Source organism: Bidens hawaiensis, unplaced genomic scaffold, assembly GCF_021521415.1.
Source record: "Bidens hawaiensis isolate Kalapana, Puna unplaced genomic scaffold, B.hawaiensis_p1.1 tig00001087_1, whole genome shotgun sequence".
Taxonomy (NCBI): Eukaryota; Viridiplantae; Streptophyta; class Magnoliopsida; order Asterales; family Asteraceae; genus Bidens; species Bidens hawaiensis.
Window position 1 is genome coordinate 1401782 of NW_027491062.1, and position 23386 is coordinate 1425167.

Sequence of the window (23386 nt, forward strand, 5' to 3'; positions counted from 1 at the left end):
TATATTAAAATTTATCCAGGCTTCATCACAAGATTCTAACACAGTAAAATATAAAATGGTCTCCATTTACGAATAAACAATACTGTTGATTAAAGTTCTTATAAACACCTTAGTTAATTAGTTAAATATTTAATAATTTTAAGTATTCATTTTTTTTACTAACTTAATAGTTTCAACGGTTTTAAAAGAATAATCTATGATGAATATACCTAAGCATGATGATGAAACTTTGGTTTTCCATATGTAGAGTTGCATTTTGGGTTGTCATCGGCAGCTTGTTGGGGTTGACAGCAAGGAATGTTGATTGAACATAGTTTCATTTTGCTAGATGATACAAACTAGAGATATACAGAAAAATAGAGAGAATAATAATAGGGGTACTGTTGTAAGTTGGAATATGGTTGTCTCGGTTTTATAGTAAATATAAGATTATGTGTAGTCTGGTAATTTAAAATCTATAAAAGTCACTATCACCCTGTCATTACTTTTTTCCGTTCCGGCATGATCCTGGTCCTTTTTCGAATTAGTTCTCTGTTACAAAAGTGATTGCCGATTAGATAGTTACAAAATGGTAGAAGATGTCCATTTTTTTTATCTTTGAGTTAATTTTGAAATATGTTGATTTGACATTTTGTTAAGGGTCATTTTCAACTTTTTTTTACTTGATTTTATTTGTTTTTTCACTTTTATTATTCTTTATAAAGTTTGTCTTATAGTTAAATATTCCATCAATAAATTCTTCCCATATCTTGATTTTTTTCAAAAATCAATTAAAAACTCACTACATCCCATCCTCGTTTCTCTGTCACTCTATATCTTGAAAATCGCTACAATAGCTTTTCTTATATGAACTAATATTCATCGCTATCAAATTGTTATGAGTGTATAAAAACAGGATATAATAAGTGTTTATTAATAAGGTAAAGATAAAAATAGTGGATCAAATGTATGCATTTTTTTAAAATAATTGATAAATTTATAAAAAAGATGAAGGGATGTGCACGCTGTTAGTATTGGAATTGACAATACACATCAAAACGAAAAAAATTAAGTTTATATGTACATACATATTTTGTCTATTATTTATTATATTATCCTATTTTAAATTAGATTCGACTTGTTTGCTTGTCCAACTAGTGAACAGGTAGGTAAGACACCGGGGTCAACGTCCGGTCAATCTGAAATACATTGTTTTGTTTTCTCACCCACGTACTGCGTTTATTTGTGTCACATTCTTGTTTAGTTCTATTTCTTTTAATAGGATCCATTATAACTAGTTACATACACATTGTTTTATTATTATTATTTATGTTTTTATATTTATTTATTTTAGTCATTTCACATTTCTTACCATGGTAATGATCATAATGATAATAATAACGGGTTATTAATTACGGTTTGGTTGAACGCATTACGGTCTGTGTTCTATTTTTTTTTTCTTAGACACCCGATACCATTGTTATTCCAACTAAACATCGAAATAAATAGCTAACCCCTCCCCCACCCAAAAAAAAAAAGAAAAAAAATCTTCCAAAAAGACAAAAGAGTACATCGCCACCTCTACAACAAACAAACAAACAAACAAACTAAAACAGCTTTACATAAAGTTTTGTTTCGAAACTTCTCCATCTACCCTAGTGAGGCACTCAACCAATTGCATTTTCTCTCTTTTTAATCCATAAATATGCCTCTTTAATATCCTGTACTTGCATTCGGCGGTAGGGATGTTCATATTCACGGATCGGGTTAGGCGAAAACTATATACTTAGTAATTTATATTTAATTGTAAGCGTTTTAACTTAATCATCCCGTGACGAGGTTTAAACTTTAGACGACAATGGTTTTACTCACTTTTGTACAAAATATATTGCTGAAAAATTTGTCATGAATGTCACCTTGTGTGACGTGTCTTTGTAGGTATAGTATCGTAAAAATTGAGAACATATTTCGGTAAACGTCATATAGTAGGTATCAATTTTAAGGTGTTACATTTGGCGACCGAAATATTTGCTTTATACAAACTCAAATGATCTCTACAAAAATATTTAATAATTAGCTTGAGTCCGATGTAAATCAGGCGGGTAGTTTGTAAGAATTTAAAACATTACATGATTAAGCAAAATGTGGCAAACAATATGATTTATATATTATCTATAATTAAAAAGTTTGGTGTAACAAAAACTTTTTTTTTATATATTTTATTAGTTTAGTTTTATTGTAAATTATTTTAATATTTAATCAATTATTAAAGCTTTAGAAAATTAGAAAAAAGATATGCAAGTTCAAGACGCATCTCTATCAATCAAGGCACATCTCTATCACCTTTTTGATAATATTTTTTGTTTATGTGAATACTTTCTTTCTTTGAATATTTTTTTGTTTTTTTATATAATTTTGTTTGCTTTTTTTTAAATATGTGAATTTGTTGAAATTATTATCTGGGTTTAAATTCCGATACCGCAACAAACCAATTTGATACATATCAAATTCACGTCGACTCGATGCCGCAATGTTCGTGTTTTACCGACCACATAAACATCGTTTTACATATGTTATTTTTCGTATCATAAGCTATACAAGTGTCGCTATTATATCATATTCACGCTGGGTCTCCGCCTCAACACGTGTTTATTTTTGTTTATAATATTTTTATTTGATGCATCTAGGTGTTGACGAATTAAGTTTTTTTGTTTAGTTCCGGTTACGTAACCCAATACCTACTAAATTCGTATTGGCTTGCTGCCACAGTGCACGTACAAACAATCAAGCATCACCAGCCTGACGTAACGCGCCCGATAAGTCACCTGGTTAGACATAAATAAAAGTTTGTTGATGATTTTTCTCTCACTTTTTGATGATTCTATTAATGTAGTATTATATTTTGGTTTGATGTTAATAATTAAATGTGATCAAACAACCATAATTAATACTTATAGGAAATATTGAAAAGCAGTAACTGAATATTTGAAGATTTTAATTAAAAAAAAACACAAATAATATAATAAACTATGATTAAGAAGCAACGCAAGCGCGCAAAATCAGAAAAAAAAAAGTTTTATTTTTTCAATATAAAGTACATTAGTTAATAAATAATCAAAATAAAACTTTAACAATATATTTATTATACTCTGGTACAAAGATATTGTACAGTACAATTTACAATAATTTAAAAATAATCGATATTATTTTGTGTTTTATTTATTAGAGACGACACGAGTTTTTCTAAAAAACGTAATATATAAACAAAAAATTAATTAAAGTAATAATACTTTAAACATAAACGTTTATTAGAGAATATATGACGTTGATATGGCATGGTAGAGAGGCTTGAATGCCCCCACCATCTATAACAGCCTAACAACAAATTGTGTTTTAAATTGAATGAGCCATTCAAAAAGAAAAAAATGTTTAAAATTGAATGTATTCGGCTCCTGTTGTCAAAGTTTGTTTCCAATAGCCTTATGAACATTTTCATTTGAAATTGGCAGAGTAGTAGGCCGGCTAAACCTCCTTGGAAACCCACATTCGGCTATAAAAGACATCAAATGGTAATATCATTTCATCATCTAATATCTTGTATAATTTACCTGATAACTGCTCTAGTATTAATAACATACTTTTATATTCAAAGAGTAATATAGACTGATTCTCACGCCGGAGGGTGGTCACAAGGAGGAACCCCCCCCTTTCTTAGTGACGAGCTCACGGTGTCTGTTTTGCAGGTTATCGGAAGAACCATCTTGCCGGAATTAACCCCTCGTGGGAAACGTCTATCTAACCCTCAGGTTACTCGTAATCTGTCGGGGTTCGACTGGTGTTTCTTCAGGCATGGTAGAGAGGCTTGAATGCCCCCACCATCTATAACAGCCTAACAACAAATTGTGTTTCAAATTGAATGAGCCATTCAAAAAGAAAAAAATGTTTAAAATTGAATGTATTCGGCTCCTGTTGTCAAAGTTTGTTTCCAATAGCCTTATGAACATTTTCATTTGAATTCCCGAACTAGGGCCGTTCAAACCGCTTGTCGCTCGACACTCGCTCGGCGCTCGCTCGGAAATTGCTCGCTCATTTTTTCGCTCGATTGTAAACGAGCCGCTCTGCTCGGTTCGGTTTGTAAACGAGACAAGAAATGAGCAAGGGTTCGCTCGGTTCGGTTCGACTCGAATATTTTTAGTTTGTTTTATTATGTATATATATATGTGTGTGTAAATATCATTATATATACACTTAGAATTATATATGTACAAAATATAGCAATATATTTAATTTAATTATATTTAGTATTAGTTTACTTGAAATATTATATAAATAACATGTAGTGGTGTAAGTGGGGTAAATGTATACACACAAACCCTAAAAGACCAACTTTCACAATATCATTATTCTATGCATCCGCCGCCAAGCCGCCACAATCCACCAACATTTTCATAGGGAACCAAATCCCTAAATCTGCATTAATTCAAACCAGCACCATCACAACATCAGGTCGTCACCCTCTTGATCCAGACAGTCACAATCAATGCCACGGCTCCACTCCTCTCTATCCACACCGTTGAATCGGAGAAATCCTAATCGGAGTCGTACGCTAACGGCTATTCACAATCCCCTCTCCATCGTAAAGTTTAGCCCTCTCGTATTCTTCATTCCGGTCTGAGCGAAAACGAGCCGAGCCGAGCCGCTCGTTTTCAGTTCGAGCCGAGTTCGAGCAACGCTTTCTTGCCCGTTTACTTAAATTCAAACCGAGCCGAGCCGCTCGGTTACAATTCGAGCCGAGTTCGAGCAGAAGCTCGCTCGGTTCGGCTCGGCTCGTGAACAACCCTATTCACAGCTGCGGCTACAGCTTGAATAATGGCTGCTTGGACTGCAGGGTTAAGTTGATACCCTTCGTTGTTGGACGGAAGGTTGTCAGATGAGGCGTGGCCTGCCGCGACGCCCAGTACGACCTCCTGTTCCAACAACTTGCCTAGCTCCAGCCATCACATTTTGGAAGGGGAAAACACAAACGTCATCACTCAAGGAACAATTTTATACAAGGATAGTAAGGCTAACATGTAATAACAATGGCCAGCTGTGATTAGTTGATCACGTTACTTTTCGTGTCCTATACACACTTTATGAGTCTATTTGTGCTAAGTCTACTCTTAAATAGTTAATCTATCAAATAATCAATTGGTCCTATCCCTAACATTCACATGTCCCTTTTTTAGCAATTAAGCTAACATTAACATTCATTATTTGACCATACACTTTACCTTTACCAAGCTTGCTTAAGTGACACATGGCTATCTTGAACTGGCATCTTCTTTCTTTTCTTACATTAATCCCACTCTCTATTCGAGTCTAAGCATGTAAGATGCTTAAATATTTCGAACTTTGTTCTGATACCAACTTGTAAGGCCCCGTTACCGGTGCCTCACTTTGGACGTTGGATTTACTCATAAACACAGTTCTAAATATCAGAGTTAATTAAAACTTTACGCGGAATATAAAACTTCGACCGTAAACCATTACATAACTTTCAAATATTGTCTTAACAAACATTTATAGTCGATTAAAAGTAAAACATAGTCTTTGAAACATCATAAAATTTCCTTGAGATGCCAGTGTCTTCAATTCCATGCCATGTGTCCTCATCAAGCGAGCTGCCTCATTCTACTCACCTGCGTACCTACGAAAAGTCAGCTACGCTGAGTAAGTTCTAGTTAATAATATAACATACAATGCATCTTTACACATTCTTCTATACGCGTCCGAAGGTACATATACGTACATAGTTCCTTACATTTCTTCATACATTCATACAATCATACTTTCATTCTTTTCTTTTATACATACATATATACATATACTTCGTCCTATAACCTTCGCAGATATTATTAGGGTATGTTCCCTACATTCGCCGATATTATAAAGGTCTGTTCCTTACATTCGCTGATATTATTAGGGTTCGTTCCCTAATTCGCGGATATTATTAGGGTTTGTTCCCTACATTCGCGGATATTATTAGGGTCCGTTCACTACATTCGCGGATATTATTAGGATATGTTCCTTTTCTAACCATACCTTCCATACATATATATCAAACTCGCCTTCATCCGTAATGGCAAAGTCCATCAACTCTTCACCAAACTCATCCTTAAATTATTCCTTGCAAGAGGGAACATACTCTTCTACTCTCTGCTCCTCCATTCAGGTATCTTCAATCTCACTCAGGGTTTCAAACAAAGGTGGATTCAAAGGTGGAATATTTTTCAAATCATTTTTAATAGCAAACAACACATCATCCATTATTTCCTCCAATTCTGGGGTGGGCTCTAATATATTCCCTGATATATCTTTATACCTTAAGAAGTTCCCCATTTGATCATATGCAAATCGGTATGTAGGAGGCTTTGCCAAAAGTGATTCCCATGGAGCTTTCCGTGCTTCGACTTCTATATTTCTCCTCTCATAAGCATCATGCACCCAGTGATTTCCTCTACAAACTTTGCACCATGGTTCTCCAACTTTTAATCTAAACATTTTTCCTATAAAGAATACTCAAAATAAATGGATCATGGGTACCAGATAAAAATAGATAAGATAGTTAAGAATAACAATAATAATAATAAAAATAAAACTACACTAAACTAAAATAAACTAAACTAATTAAAATAACTAATCTAATCTAAATATAAATACGAAATACAATAGACAAGTCCCAAACTTGAGTCGTTCTCAATACGCCTCAAACCGTGTCCCCGGCAACGGCGCCAAAAACTTGATGTGTGTCTAATGATGCTCTTTCTAAGTAACTCACAACTAAGCTTTAAATTTATAAAACAAGACTCCTAAAGAAACCACACAAAACCGGCAAGTGTACCGATCACTAATAGTATAGAACTAAGGAAGTCCGAGTATCGAACACAAGGACACGTGAAAACGTTTTTAATACTTAACCCTAACCAAGACTCACCTAAGAATATTTAAATGATTTTAATTTAATTAAACTACTTGACCTAACTTACTTTAACTAAATTAATTAACTAAATTTAACTTAACTTAACTAAACACTTGATGAAACTTAGATACTTAACTGCAATTGGAGAAAACGTCTACCTAGGTAAGAATTAAATTGAAGGTATAACAAGCTAATGGATTGAATGATCTCACGACACCGGTACCTAAGGATGACACAACTAAGGTTCACTCAAGAAAGCTAGATCACCTCTCGGTCTCACTAACAAACCCTAATTTACACTTAATTGATTTTAAGAACAAACCGGGAAACGAATGCTAAGGTTTTCTAATGCTGACTCTCCTCTCGGTCTCACCGACACACGACCCTAGTGGAAACGAATACTACGCAACCAAGGATAGAGGAACAATTTGGTTAAACATAAACTAAATCAACTAATCGCTCACAGACCCAAACCCGACAAGAACCGAACCCGCTCTCGCGCAATCATAATCCTAACAAGTAAAAGCAATGAGACGACTTTACTTCCTATCACCTCTCGGTCTCTAAGAAGGTGCTTAACCTGCTGAATTCAATCAATTAACAATCTCAACAAAACCCTATGGTTGATCCTACCGCAAACAAACTCTAAACACAAAGTAAAGAATTGAACATGCAATTATCAATCAAAACCAATTCAATTAATCGAAGCCCGAGATTATGAGATAAAACCAATAATATCACAGACACTAAACACAACCTAATTCAATATTAAACCAAACTTTCATTAACAAATCAAGCCATGATGATCAAACAATCCATATTACTTACTAAAACCTAACAATATTCATCAAACCTTGGTAGAACAAAGAGGTTTAGCCAATCATAATCAATGAACAGTAGATAAAATAGATATAAATGATAAACATGTTCATATAAATCTGATTACAAAAGGTTTGAATGATTAAAAACCAAAACCGAACTTACAAACGTTAAAATAGTCAAAACCGACAACCGAAGGATAAAAGATAGAACCATAAGCTTGTCCTCCTTGGTTTCTCCTCTAGAGCAGGTGTGGTGGCTGATAGAATGGTGATAATTTCGTTCATAGGGTATAAACACTTTATATATATATATATGTTTAAACACCTCATTCCGAATATAAAATAGGTTAAAACAAGCCCACAAGGCCCACTAGAAGACAAAATAGATGAGGTAGCTGATTCTTGAACATTCTTGGCAGCCTTTGGGACATGTGGGACGTCGCATATCTTAGGCATGGATGCCTCACCTGGTCGCGTAGCGCGGCCAGGTCCTAAGTGCTCGTTTCTTCGTTTTCTGACTCGTTTATCTTCAAACGCGCATACCAGCTTCATCTGAATCCCGTTTGAGCCGATTCTTTCTTCATTAAACTCGTTTTTCGCTCTCTTCAACATGGGACTTATCATATACACAAACATTTAATTTCATGCAAGAACAAGTTATATTCGTTAACGGTTTAAGCACAAAAACGGGATAAAATGTTTTGTGTTTTGCAACACATCACCATCCAATCGTATTATTACTTTTATCCGAACTAGCAAAACAAAACTGAGGTTTACTAAAACTCATAGAACAAAACAAAGGATTCATATTACCTTATACATTACAGCTTCAATGATTATCCCCAACCTTTTCATCTGACAGGTTTAGCAACCTAAGAACTTGCTCAGAAGAAAGGCCACTAACATAAGGATCACTAGTAGAGACAATTTTATTAGACACATATTTATTACTATCACCACTAATCTTTTTACCTTGCCTATTCCTAACCAATTATTTCAAAACATGTATCAATAGTGTGCCCCATCTTATTATAAGGGGAGAACATTGCACTTTGATTTTGAATTCTAGTGGTTTTTTTTTTGTTATCAAATGTCTTATTAAACATAGAAACAAATCTCATATTTTGGGATTGCTCTTTTTGACTACTACTAGACAGCCCATGTGATTCTTCTCTATAAATTATAGAGAAAGCTTCCTTATCATTAGGAAGCTTCTATTTGTTAACAAATTAGACCTAATTGAATGATAGCTACTATCAAGTCCCATCATGAATTGCATCAGTTTAATCATCAGATTGAATCATTATTAAACTGCTTTGAAGCATTACAGGTACAAGTAGGCAACTCAAGAATTTGATCAAGTTGTTTCCACATAATGTTCAACGTATGATAGTATTCAGAAATGACATATTATTTTGAGAGAACATATTAATATTAATTTTCTGATACATATTAAACACAATTGATCCATCTATCTTATCATATGTCTCTTTTAATTCTTTCCAAACATCATAAGCCAATTTATAATAAACTTGGCCTAGATATAATTCCTCATAAACAAAATTTAAAATCCATGTAAGCACAATAGAATTACACCTATCACACTGTCTTGCAAGTATCTCATCATATGTGGATCTAATGCAAGAACCATCTATAAAACCATTTTTTTTTACTTGAAGTGCAAGACTCATTGCATTAGACCACACAAAGTAATTTTTAGATCCAGTTAATTTAATACTTACAATAGTGAGACAATTAGAGTCACTCGCATGTAAATACAAAGGATCGCTAGCATCAAGCTTACTAATCAAAGTACTAGAACTAGAAGAATCATCACCCATTCTTACAATTAACAAAAAATACACACAAAGATCAATCAATATGCAACAGTTAAAGAATGCAACACATAGAACATGGGATGTCTCTTCCTATTATCGACTGGTTGGAAAACCTAACCAGCCAAAATGCCTAAAACGACTAATTCATGTAACAGAATTAATAAGGAAAAAAGATCGAACTCACCAAGGGGCGCCCAAGTTAGGGTGTTCCTTCCAAACGTCAAGACCTACAACCTTCACTTAGGGTTATAGATCTTGACAAAAAAAATATCGGCGAAGCAAACCACCAATTACTGCCAATGTGTCGAACACCGTCACACTCAGTTCCAAGCGTAATCACACGTGACAGTAAACGCCCAAAAAATAGGGGTTCGATTATAAAACCCTATATCTTTGCAATCCGTTGTCAATCAACAGCGGAATCCCAAGAATCAAAGCTTTTTACGCTTTGATACCATGTTTAAAATGATAACCAGAGAAGAGATGAATAGAACTTTAAATCACTCAACCAATTACACCAAATACAGAATAAGAATGCAACGTCTTGACTACTTACAAATCAGCAATATGATTATTTGTTTATGAAACACGTAAGTAAGATCTAAGATCTAATGATTTGATACGTAAGTGTCTAGTCTAATATCTTCTGATGAAATAACATATATATGTGCAACTTTGACTTCTTGACTTCATGGTTCACCAACGGTCACCCTCGCGCCCCGCCCCTCCCTATGTCTTGGGTTCAAGTACCCCTGTGGCAAAATAGGGGTTTCAAGTTAAGGTATGTAGGTTGTTTTCTCATCTATGGTGACTTTTCTTCTAAGAGTGATCTCTAGTACCCGGGTAATGAAGATGATCGGATGGGCCAATTGCCCATTGATTTTAGTTTCCATAAATTACACCAACATAGGTTAAAATAAAATGATTTTCGAGTGGATCAATCTCTGTCTTTAGGGGTTGAGTTTAGAGGGGTAAATAGTTATTCCGCACAGTCACTGAGATGTCCAACCAAATAACACTTACCGGTTCAACATTTACTGGCTCAGAGCCTTTTAATCATTCAGACCACTTAATGATTCAGAGTTTAATGGTTCAGCACTTGCCAAACAGCCACTTAATCTCATTTCTCTAGAGGTCCGGTCGCCGCTCTACATTTTTTCGTTGTTCAGGTCTTCAGTTCGGTTCAGTCTTCACGCAGTTCTAGTCTTCGATTCGGTTCGGTTAAAATTGCTGAACACCCCTAACAAAAAGTTTACACTGATTGATCGAATATATTTTAGTTGAAGGGTGTTTGTGCTAGTCCTTTTTTAGTGAACAATTTTGTATTTTATATGTGAGATTAATTTAAAAACTTCAAATTAAGTTACAAACACAATAAAATCTCTATTCGAAAATCACAAGAAGCATTGGGCTGATCTGTTATACTTATACGGTTATACCGACAAGAAGCATTGGGCTGATCTGCTATATAGTCGTTTATTATTTTGCATCCATATTTGTATGTATTGTGATTATTGTACTTGAACTAATTAGATAGTTTGGTTATGTTTCAATGATCAAAGTTTATATACCTGTATAAAATCTAGTTAAGTACATGCAAAAGCATAATACGTTATGATGTTTAATTGAGTTTCAAAACCCATCACACAATGTTTTCTTATTCATCAGGCTAGGTAACACACGTGAACGTACGTGTTACGAAAGATACTCGTTGACGGATGTTGGAAAGACGCTAGTGACGAATGGAAATGGCATGTCGTACGGTTCATACGTTCTACAACACCACCAGGACGAGTTGATGAAGACGTGGCCAATGGTGCACGAGGCGGTGTTGGATTCGTCCACAGAGCCTTTCGTGAAGGCGAATGGTGGTGAAACTGCGTACGTGATGTATGGGAAGAACCCGGAGATGAACGAACTTATGCAAAGGGCAATGTCCGGGTTATCCGCTGACTTTATGAAGCCGATTCTAGAAAGTTACGATGGGTTTAACGGCGTCGAACGATTGGTAGATGTTGGTGGTAGTGCAGGGGATAGCCTGAGGATGATTCTAGAGAAGCATACTCATATTAAAGAAGGTGTTAATTTCGACTTGCCTGAGGTGGTTGCAAAGGCTCCAAAAGTAGATGGTCAGTGACATGTATATATACCATGTGATATTTATATTTCATACACATAAAACACTCCCTAGAGGTGCATAAATTGGTTTGAAACTTAAAACCGGTTCGGTTTGGTCAAAAAAATCAAAACCTGTTTATGACCGACTTGGTTCGGGTTAAAACCGGTTTCTTGTCTAAGTTTCGATCGGTCTCGGTTTTGACCGGTTTTTGCTCAGTTTTGGCTGGTTTCGGTTTGGTTAACCAGTTTTGGTGGAGAAAATTACAAAGCGGTTCCAAACCTACGGTTTTCAATCAGTTCCAAACCGGTTTCTGTATAATCGGTTTCAAACCGATTTGGTTTCGGCTCAAATTTTGGGTCGGTTTGTTTAACCAGTTTATTTGCCGACCTCTATCACTCTCTTCACTTCATGGGTTAAGGGGTGTTAAATGCAATGCGGATTAAAATGTTAATGAGTTTTAAAATCATCTACATACACGCACATAATAATTTAAGAATCAATTTTACATTAAATAAAAATTGATAAAGGGGTTAAACAATTAATTTCCTTAGGGTTAGGTCAAGTGAAATGAGGTAAAGTAGATGATCTGATGGATATGTGAAGTTAAGGCGCGTGAATGCGTACTTCATGACTTAAGTGTTTTTAAATTAAAATACTTTTAAAATAAGTGATAATTATGAGTTAGGGCTTAACTATCACTATTCAATATTAAACAATTTATGGTTTTAGAAAGTTGATTATTACTATATATGTAAATTATTTTTTTTTTAATTTTGTTGTTGTAGTGGATGCTAGTAATATTTACTGATGACGAAGTAAAGCGAATTATGAAAAATTGTTTTGATGCAATTCCAGTTGGAGGTAAGTTGATTGCATGTGAGCCGGTGTTGCCTAACCACACTGATGATACTCCCTGTACCAGAGCCTTGCTCGGAGCTGACATATATGTGATGACCATGTACCGTACCAAGGGCAAACATCGGACTGAAGACGAGTTTCGTGAACTTGGCAAGTTGGTTGGTTTTACGAGTTTCAGAGCTATTTATTTTGACTATTTCACTCTTATTGAGTTCAAAAAGTGATAAGCCTTTTTATTTCAACTTTTTGTTAAACAACTATGCCATTGAATGTAACTTAGGCATGCATGTTGAAATGGGGTTGAAGTACAACTTGTTATTTGTTTACCCGTATCTCTATTGTAATTGGATGCATTTGAATTTATGAAATATCAAAAAATGATACTTAGGCTAGTACCTTACACCAGAAAAAATGTTTTTGTTCTACGCCTATGTTATATACAGAAAATTGTATGTAATTTCTCTTTATTTATTTTTTTTAACACGAGAAGAAAATTATATTATGTTTCTGAACAACTTTTTATGCGGGAGATTTAGATTGTAACTTCAATTTAATTCGTATTCGAAAATCACAAGCCCGGCCGATGAAATTGAGATTGACATGAGGTGGGCCTAAAATATATTCAACATAGGGTATTTTGCATCCATGATCCATATTTGTATGTTTGGTGATCATTGGCGGACCCAGCAATATTTTTCACAAGGGTCGGAAAATTTTGGATCAATACTCAGTTGGAAGTCGGTATTTAATTTTATGATTGGTCATGTTCAGCCATTCGGGTCAGGTCGGGTCAAATCAGTATATATATCTTTTTCGTCCAGTTCGATTGTTCCGTTCGAGTCATGTAAAAAGAAGATAAACCAACAAAAATATCATATAACAAAAAAAATACATGAAACATCATTAAAAAGGCAAAATTAATATACAATATATATATATAGAAAATTAAAAAGGTTTTCAGTTTTTGAAATCAAACAATATCATCATCTAATTTTACATTTCTAAACAAAATTTTCTCAATGAAACAAATACAACTGATTACGCAAATCGGATTTTAGGTACTCTGTCGTTTAAATTTTTTTAGGGTCGTCTATAGCTAGATATTAAACAAATACAACTATTGTTTCTCTGTTACCTTCTTGAATTTCATGGCATATAATTTTTTTATTAGGGTCACGCTCAGTAAATTTTCAATTCGAGTTGAGTCAAGTAGTCATATATTCATCTTGCTTGTTCCATATATATATATATACTAGTAGAAGCCCGCGCGATGCGACGGTGTGACAATTTACAACACAATACTCGTTTTTCTATTAGTTTATCAATCGTCTAGTGATTTATTGTATACTTCGTTTTCAATGATTTTACCAAAAAGAAAAAAAAAACAATAAGACTTATTTGAAAAAAACTTAGTAAGTCAGAGATAAAATTAAGCATGATGCGACAGTATATTTGAAATTTTTATGAAACGTCAAATGGTATTATTAGAAATTTAGAATAAAGAAAAAGGTAAACGTTGTGTGTGTGTATATAAACTAAAAACTAAACTGTGAGGCACATATGAACTAAAAAAACTAAAGGATTGAATAAATTGAAAGGTTGAGCAACAATAAGTGGTCATAAACTTAAATAGTTAATTTTGGTTATAACTTTCTACTCACAGCAATTCCCTTTTGTTATCAAATTAATGCCAGAGGCCACCAAGAGCTAAGAGCTTGTAATCAGAAGTTTAATAGTTAATTTTGGTTATAAGTACACACAACACTTGTCTTTCATTTGACTAAAACGTCAACCTATTGGTCTTCATTTAAATTTTAGATGTTGTCCCTTTAAGTAAACACAAGATTATGCAATTATACATCTGTTGTGTGCATTTGACCAATGAGAGGTTATGTTTAATCATGGAGAAGTCAAACCTGATACCTTTCCAAAGTCTTCTGACCATGAAAAAAATTAAACATGAACATTCATTTGGTTCCTTTTCATATTACAATGGGTTTCACTTTGGGATTGCCTTCTATGCAAGAATAATTATACCTACCTATGACAATTTGAACATTGTTTCTTCATCAGCTAAAGAGTAAAAGGTCATAAATGTTTTGTTTTGCATTAGTTAACAAAGCCGATAACCAGAATCATCGGAAAAATTACAAACACGTGTAGCATAACAAAAGTAGGCTAATAATGACATTTCATATGTTACTCGTCACTTAGACCAAAAAGAAAACCATCTCCTCGTACCTCGTAACAATCTCTGAAACAAAACCCTATGAGTTGTGTGATCTCAACCAAAGGATTCGGGTTCTCCACTTCCACTGGGATCTCAACCAACTATAGTTCAAAACACCTAACAAAATAAGAAAAACAAAATTTCGCTAAGTAAATGGCCACTGCCTGAAAGGACTCAGGTTGCGTGGTCTCAATAATTATCCGAAAAAAAACCCTATGAGAGTATCAGTTGTGTGATCTTAATCAAAGGATTCAGGTTCTCCGTTTCCAATGGGATCTCAATCAAATATTGTTCACTTAGTTAAGCTAACAAACATAAACACATCTCACATTTGTTTATGTAGTAAATGTTCATTCATTAATGTTTTGTTGTTCGTTAGTTTGCGTTTGTTTAAGTTCGTTTGTTAATATATTCATTTAAAAATTTTGACCCACTACAACTTAGTCGATTTTTAATAAACTATTAGACCCAACACATTGTTCTCCACATTACTTTTAACTGATTTTAGCTCAGTTATGTTCGTTCGTTTACGTTTGTGAACCGTTCGTTAACAATGTTAACAAACGGATACAAACATGTTCATTTTCTTAACAAACTAACACAAACAAGAAAACCATGTTTGTTTAATTGTTCGTGTTTGCTTGTTTGTTCGATTAAAGTTAAATAAGCGAACACGAGAATGGTATATTCATGTTCGTTCTGTTAATTCAATGCTCAGGGTCTGATTTGAAGCATAAATTTATAAAATTAATCATCTTAACCAACAAAATCGCTTAAAGTCTCATCTCTTTTCTTGATCTACAAAATATCCATAAAATCAGGCTTAAAAGTAAAGTACAGGAAATATTTGGGCACCTGATCATCATTTTCAATCTTGAAAAAACAGCAAGTTAGCCATTCTGGTTTCCAGCCATCCCGTAGCATTCCATCTGCAACTTTAACCCCTGTTTATATTTACAATTAACATTTCCCATAAACAAAACCAAAGATGATGGGCAAATAAGTAATCTGCATCATTAGATTAATTTGACATAAAGTAGAAAATGGATCTGCATCATTAGATTTTAATTAAGAATCTTAAATCCAATCAAAGGCTCAAAGCTAAGCCACCCAAAGAAATTCAACACTAAATAAACTAAAAAATGGTTTCTGCCTTAATACTAACTTATTATTTATTGTTCTAACTTAACTCGCTATATGTTGGTTCATTTTTGTTTGTATTCGTTTAGAAACTACACAAACTAACATGAACAAATTCATTTCCTTAATGAACAGATATGAACACGAAATCACATTCCATTGCGTGTTCGTGAACCGACCATTTTATGATAATAGCATAATAAACGAACAATAATAAGGCCTCGTTAAAAGCTCTTTCAGTTCAACAAAAGTGTCATTTAAAGATTTAACATTAATTTCTTCTTTTTTATTTTTACGTTTTGGCCCGTTTCACCCGTTTTGTGTTTTTACCCTTTCTTTTAAAATTTGTGACGTTTTTACCCTTCTTCAGAACTTGCATTGGAAATTGAAAGGTATATTGGCCACACATTCAAAACCATCAGCTACTTCATTTAAGTTGGACACACACAAAAAAATAACTGTGCAACTTTTTTTTTACCATAATGTGTCGTTCACATGTGAGTAGCTTATAATCAATAATCTCCACCCCTTATGTAATGTCTGCCACATATGATTTAAGAATAATTTTGGATTGAGAATTTGAGGTCGCACCCGAAGACCGACCATTGTTGTCCCGTAATCCCTTTGTGCCTACATGAAACCACTTTGACCCGTTATCTAATCATTCATTTTGGCAATGTTACCTGCTCTATTGCACAAAAATTTTAATCATTCATTTTGGAGTTGATCATGTTAAACACAGAATATGATGGTGGATAAAATGTAACCTGCCCATTTTTTGGAAAAGCATAAACAAGGTATAAGGTTAGTATAAAAACCTTCATTGCAGAATAAGAAATGAATTTAAATGAAATGGAACGGCATACCTCTTTTCTAGTCAATATACTATGCACTATAACCAACAACCATATTTATTAAGTATGAAAACTAGGGATGGCAAAAATCCCCGAATCCGACGGGGAAACCCGAAAACCGGCTTATTTCGGGTCGGGTCGGGTTTTGTTTTTTCGGTTTCGGGTCGGGTTTCGGAGATTGTTTCGGGGATTGTTTCGGGTTCGGGTTCGGGTTCGGGTACCCCCGCCCCGACCCGCCCCGATATAATATATAAATATAAATATAAATAATATATATATATATATATATATATATATATATATATATATATATTAAAAACCTCCACCAGCATTCTTCTTCTTCTTCTTTGTTCAAATCGAAACCCTAACTCGTTGACTCCGTCTGATCAGCAGCTGACTTCCTATTGAAAATCAGTTGACGGATCTGATTTTACGGCGGTGGTTGGATGAGAGGTTAATAATAATAATAATACAATGAAATGGGTATCATTGCTTAAGGACTTCAAGGAGAAGGTTGGATTCACTGCATCTCCTTCGTCATCCGCCGCTCCATCACCCATAAATAATAATAATAATAATAATAATAATAATAATAATAATGATATCAACAGTGCGGGATCGTCATCGCATAATTACTTCTCCTCTTCTACTCCAAGGTTAGGGTTTATTCATGCTTCCTCATCTTAATTAAGTTTACCGATTCAGTTTGGAGTGTTTTAATGGATTTAGGGTTTAAGTTGTTGAGATCTGAGAAGGAATTCGTTTATAAGTATCTGATTTAACTCAGTTGATATGAAATTATGATTTATGAATTACCCAGAATAGTCAATTTCGGGTCGGGTCGGATCGGTTTCGGGTTTTCGGGTTCGGGGACGGGGCGGGTCGGGGGGGTACAAAAAACCAAACGGGGAATCCCCGAATTAAACCCGACGGGTAATGGGGCGGGTACGGGGATAGTTTTTGGTTTCGGGTTCGGGTTCGGGTTAAGCAAAACCCGCCCCAAACCCGCCCCGTTGCCATTCCTAATGAAAACGTAACTATGTTCATGGCCGACGGTGGAGATTGAGACTGTCAGGAGAATTATTTGGAATCTTGGAGATTGAATTCCCCCCTTTATGCTTTGAATGATTGTACCTCAAGCTTTGATGGTTGTAAAACTCTTATTTTTAAGAGTTTTCTATGAAATTACTTTCTTGTCCCTCCTATATGTATTTTAATATAATATATATATATATATATAGGGAGAGGATTATGAGAGAACTCCATTTTATGAAAAGAACTAGAGAACTAATAATGAGGTATTTTTAATTTAATTAAAAAAAAATTTTAATTTTTTTCCTTTCATCCTTCTTATATGTTGTTATTCTTTACCACAAAAAAATATAAAAATATAAAAAAATACACCGACTTTTTTTATAATGCATATATGCAATACACCGACTTTTTTTATAATGCATATGTGCAATAGTGTGCATTTTGATTTTTGAAATAGTGTTGAATAGCATATATATATATATATATATATATATATAGTTGTTTGTATTGTATATTTGCAATAGTGTTATATTATATACAAAAATTAAAAAAAAATCGATATAGTGCATATGTGCATTAGTGTTGTATTACATATATGCGATAATGTGTTTTGCATACAATTATTAGTGTCGTATTTGCATATATACAATAGTGTGTATTTAGATAATGTATTTGTGTTGTATTATATTCAATAAAACATTATTTTATATATACAATACACATTAATGAACATACGCATTACATAGACGAATTTTTTTTAGGAACAACATCATCTTATTAGAAGGAGGAAAGAAACAAAAATCAAAAAATATTTTTTTAAAAATAGTTAAAAATAATTCTTTACTAGAGTTCTCTAGTTCTTTCTTTAAGAAGAGTTCTCTCTAGATCTCACCTCTATATATATATATATATATATATATATATATATATATATATAGGATGAGTATCATTATATCATTACAGAACTATTAAATTATTTAAGAATTTGAAGGAACCCTTTAAAACTAACGTTTTTTATAAAAAAATTTGTATGTTAATGTTTTTTGAGAGTAGTTTTATCATTTATATATATATCTACGATTATAATTTTAAAAATTAGTTTTTATACATATCTATGTTTTGTTTTACACCTATGTAAATTTGTTAGTACAAAAATTTTACATATATGTAAACTTATGATTAATATATGTAATCAAAAATTTAAGAAAAAATAAAATACTTAATAATATTTAAGAAAAGAGTTAATGGTCATTTTCGTCCCTGTAGTTTGCTACTTTCGCCACTTCAGTCCAAAATTTTTAATTTTGTCAATTTAGTCCTCATAATTTTAAATATTAGCGAATTACGTCACATCCGTCTAACGGCATCCAGCTATGCCGTTAGTTTAAGGGTATTTTTGTCTTTCTCCTTTTAATTTTGAGTTAATGGTCATTTTAGTCCCTGTGGTTTGATATCTTTGCCAATTTAGTTCAAAGTTTGAAAATTTGTCAATTTAATGTTCAGTTTAATTCAGTTTTTTTTATTTTTTATGTTTTTTGATTATAACTTTGAAGAGCATAATTCAAGCCCAAAACCATCGATTAACCTCAAATACTGGTATGCATTTACTCTGTTGACAACAGTAATCATACCCCCCTTATATTTAGTTTTTAGACATTTCCTAAAATATTCTCCATGGTGGAATTCAATGGTAAAGTGGTTAAGGTAATTCCCTGAAACCGAATTATACACAAAAAACTAAAAATTGTTTTGTTGATTAATGTATAATAGTTGATTACGACCCATATTTCGTTATGATATGTTAATCTCTAAACCCTAAATATTATGCATTCATCAAATAATCGATTTTTAGTTTTTTCGGTACAATTCGGTTTCACGGAATTGCTTTGACCACTTTACCATTGAATTCCACCATGGGGGAGAGTTTAGGAACCGTCTAGAAACTAAATACGAGAGGAGGGGGTATGATTACTGTTGTCGACAGAGTAAATGCAGACTTGTTTTGGGCTTGGATAACGCTCTCTAGGGTTATAGAAAAAAAACTGACTTAAATTGACAAAATTTCAAACTTTGGACTGAATTGGCAAAAGTATCAAACCATAGGGACGAAAATGACCAATAACTCAAAATAAAAAGGAGAAAGACAAAAATACCCTTAAACTAACGGCATAGCTGGATGCCGTTAGACGGATAGGACGTAATTGGCTAATATTTAAAACTATGAGGACTAAATTGACAAAAATATAAATTTTGGACTGAAGTGGCGAAAGTAACAAACCACAGGGACGAAAATAGCAATTAACTCTTAAGAAAAAATGAAAAGTTTAATTTATCAAATCTTAAATCTAAATTAATTAATCTAGAAAAAATGAAATAACTAATATTAAATAATATTAATATTGATGATAACTCTTAAAAACACATGTACTTTTGCATTAATGGACACCCTTTGATGATAACTCTTCTTCTTCTTCGTAAACCCACAACCAGCGACGGCATCTTCCACGGACACTGGAAAATTTCCAGTGAGTAAAAGTTCAATCTTTTCTTGCATCTTAAATTCTCACAAGCTTCACAGGGGTCGGTGCCAAATTTTCTTAAGTGTCGGTTGAGATTTTAACACCTATATAATACTAAAAAAATAATTTCACAGGAGACGGCCGACCCCCGCACCATTATAGTAGGTTCGCCTCTGTTGGTGATTATTGTACTTAATTAAGCAATTAGATAGTTTGGTTATATTTCATTAATCAATTTTTGGATGAGTATAAGTGTAAAATCTAGTTAAATACATGCAAAATACGATAAATTAATTTAATTACAAAACCCATCACACAATGTTTTTTTTATTCACGTAACATTTGTGAACGAAAAAACTTAGTTATTCGCGGTGTAAATGAGTTGAGCCTGATGCCACGAGGTGATTCTTAAACTCTGATGCATCCACTCAGATGTGATTAAGTTAAGCCTTTAACCAACTTTGATGTAGTTGAACAAGTGTGGAGTAACTAAGTTATAAGTTTTATGTATCATATATAAACGTCTTGCTTGTGTACTATTTATTTTTTATACGCTTTCTAGTTTTTTTTTTCTTGTGGCTGCTCTTATTTATGTAGATGGCGTTATCATAGTGGGTAACAAATCAAAGAAAATTAAAGAAATAAAGAGTTTTCTTGATAGAAAATCAGCATCAAAGACCTTGGTACGTGTTCTGAAATATTTTCTAGGAATCAAAGTAGCACGGAGAATAGATGGTCTTGTCCTCAGTCAAAGAAAATATGTGATGGACATTTTGCAAGTTAGTGGTATGTTGAGTTGTAAACCAAGTGCGTTTTCTATTGAACATGGTACAAAACTTGGAAGGCGTGATGAAGAAGTACTTGTTGATGCTCGCAATATAGAAGATTAGTGGGCCGGCTTCTTATATACGAGCCACTAGACCCAGCATTACTTATTCTTTCAATGTTCTTAGCCAGTTCGTTGCAGATCCTGGACAAAATCATATGGAAGTAGCTATAAGAGTTCTTAGATACTTAAAGTCCACTCCAGGTATCTTACTTCCAAATAGTGGTGGGGTGAATCTCATTGGGTATACCGACTAGGATTGGCTTGGGTGTCAAGATACAACACGAACCGACTATGTTTTACTTCTAGGAGGGGCTCCTATTTCTTGAAAATCGAAAAGGCAACCTGTCGTATCCAAGTCTTCCGTTGAAGCTGAATATTGGGCTATAGTGTAGACAGTTAGTGAAACTTTATGGGTTCAATGGCTCTTGAAACATTTGGATGTCTCCCAAACTAGTCCGACACAATTATTTTGTGATAATCTAGTTGTCAAACATATAGAAAATAATCCAGTTTTTCATGAACGTACGAAACATGTCGGAATGAATTGTTATTTTGTCGAGAACGTGTGGAGTCGAAAGATATTGAGCCGTTACACATTAGGAACATATTGTTGACTTGTTCATTAAAGCTCTTGATGCTAGAAAACTGCAATTTCTACTCGACAAGTTGGTCATTTGTAAGATCTATGCTCTAACTTACGGGGGAGTATAGAAAGATATTATTTTTTTTACTATTGTTTTCTTATTTATCGTATGACATTGTATTTATACCCTTTGGCCTTTTCAGTTTTGGAATGATATGAAATAAACCTATCAAATTGTTTAGAAGCAACACTACATCACAACCACATCTACTAGTCACATTAGCGGATCTTCCATTTTCAAAACATGTTTCAAAGTCTAAACCCATTTTCAAAACATGTTTCAAAGTCTAAACCCACGTATTCTACACGAATACCATGTAAAAATTACTAAACCCATAAAAAAATCATTTGTAAAGTGATTGTTGTACACGTACATTTTTTAGATAACTGGATGGATTATGTTTCATTTGTAGACGATTAGATGAGTAGCAAATTTAGTTATTACATACGACACAATATTCAATTTCATTTATAGACGATTAGATGAGTAGCAAATTTAGTTATTACATACGACACAATATTCAATTACATTTAGAGCCGAGCACGCACTTTACATTTTCCGTGTTGGACCTACGAACTCAAACTCACATCATAGTTGTAACGAGTAATTAAGTCTAATTAATATGTCCTAAGTTTGAGATCGTCTTATTTATTTAATTAGGCCACAAGCTCTATTCGCTTATGTTGTGTCTTAAGTTAGAATTCAGCTTACGGGTAATTAATCTATAAACAAGAGTTTGATATTTATTTATATACCGTATACACACATGTATATGATATTGGTTTTTAATACCCTTTGATTTCACTAGATGATTGAAAATACTCCCAACTTTTGATTTGCTACTCACCACTATCAACTTTAACCTATTTGTTTCTGGGACTCCCGAAAGTAACGCATACTAACTTCGTTAGTTTTTTTGTTGACGTGGCATGTTTTTAATGATATGGTATGTGTATGTGGCATTTTTATAAAAAAAAAAAAAGTTGAGTCCGTCACCTCCACATCATCATCTTCTCCATAAAACCATAACCTAAATATAACTACCACCACCAACTACCTCCACCCTTAGCCACCTCCATCACCATCACCAACATCCGGCCAACCAACGGTCTTTAACTACCACCAACAACCAAGTGGTGGACACCACCGCTCCCTGAGATCACCCCGCCAGTTAGGGGCCAATATTACACATTTCAGGCTATATTTTTTTCAGGTCAAGGGCGCAAATACCAACATGGGATTTTTCCAATTACACCTGCAACCAATCTTCCACACACACAAAATGGGGTGTAGTGGGCGGGGTGGGGGTGGGGTGGGGGGGGGGGTTAGGGTAACATTGACGGAATGTGGTCGGTTGTTGTGTTCGATAACCCCAATAACCATCGCCCAATTTCATCACAACCGAAAACCTCTAACCTAAGCCTCATCGAATCGACCCCAAATCACATCAGTTTTGGCGATTTCGCACAAGATAGTGGCGACGGTGGTGGTGGCGATTTCCAGAGATTGTGGCGGTGGTTATGATTCTCATAGTTGTATGACGCCGAAAATCGATATGA

General features: G+C 33.8%; 1 protein-coding gene across 1 annotated transcript in view; it reads left to right on the top strand.

Moving 5' to 3' along the window:
• Positions 1-12872, top strand: part of LOC143558436 (nicotinate N-methyltransferase 1-like) — an 80163-nt gene extending 67291 nt beyond the window's left edge. The window contains exon 4 of the mRNA XM_077047278.1: positions 12504-12872. Within this exon, the coding sequence (XP_076903393.1) occupies positions 12504-12800 (297 nt within the window). The 3' untranslated portion in view covers positions 12801-12872. The remainder of the gene's footprint in view (positions 1-12503) is intronic.
• Positions 12873-23386: the final 10514 nt, after the last annotated feature.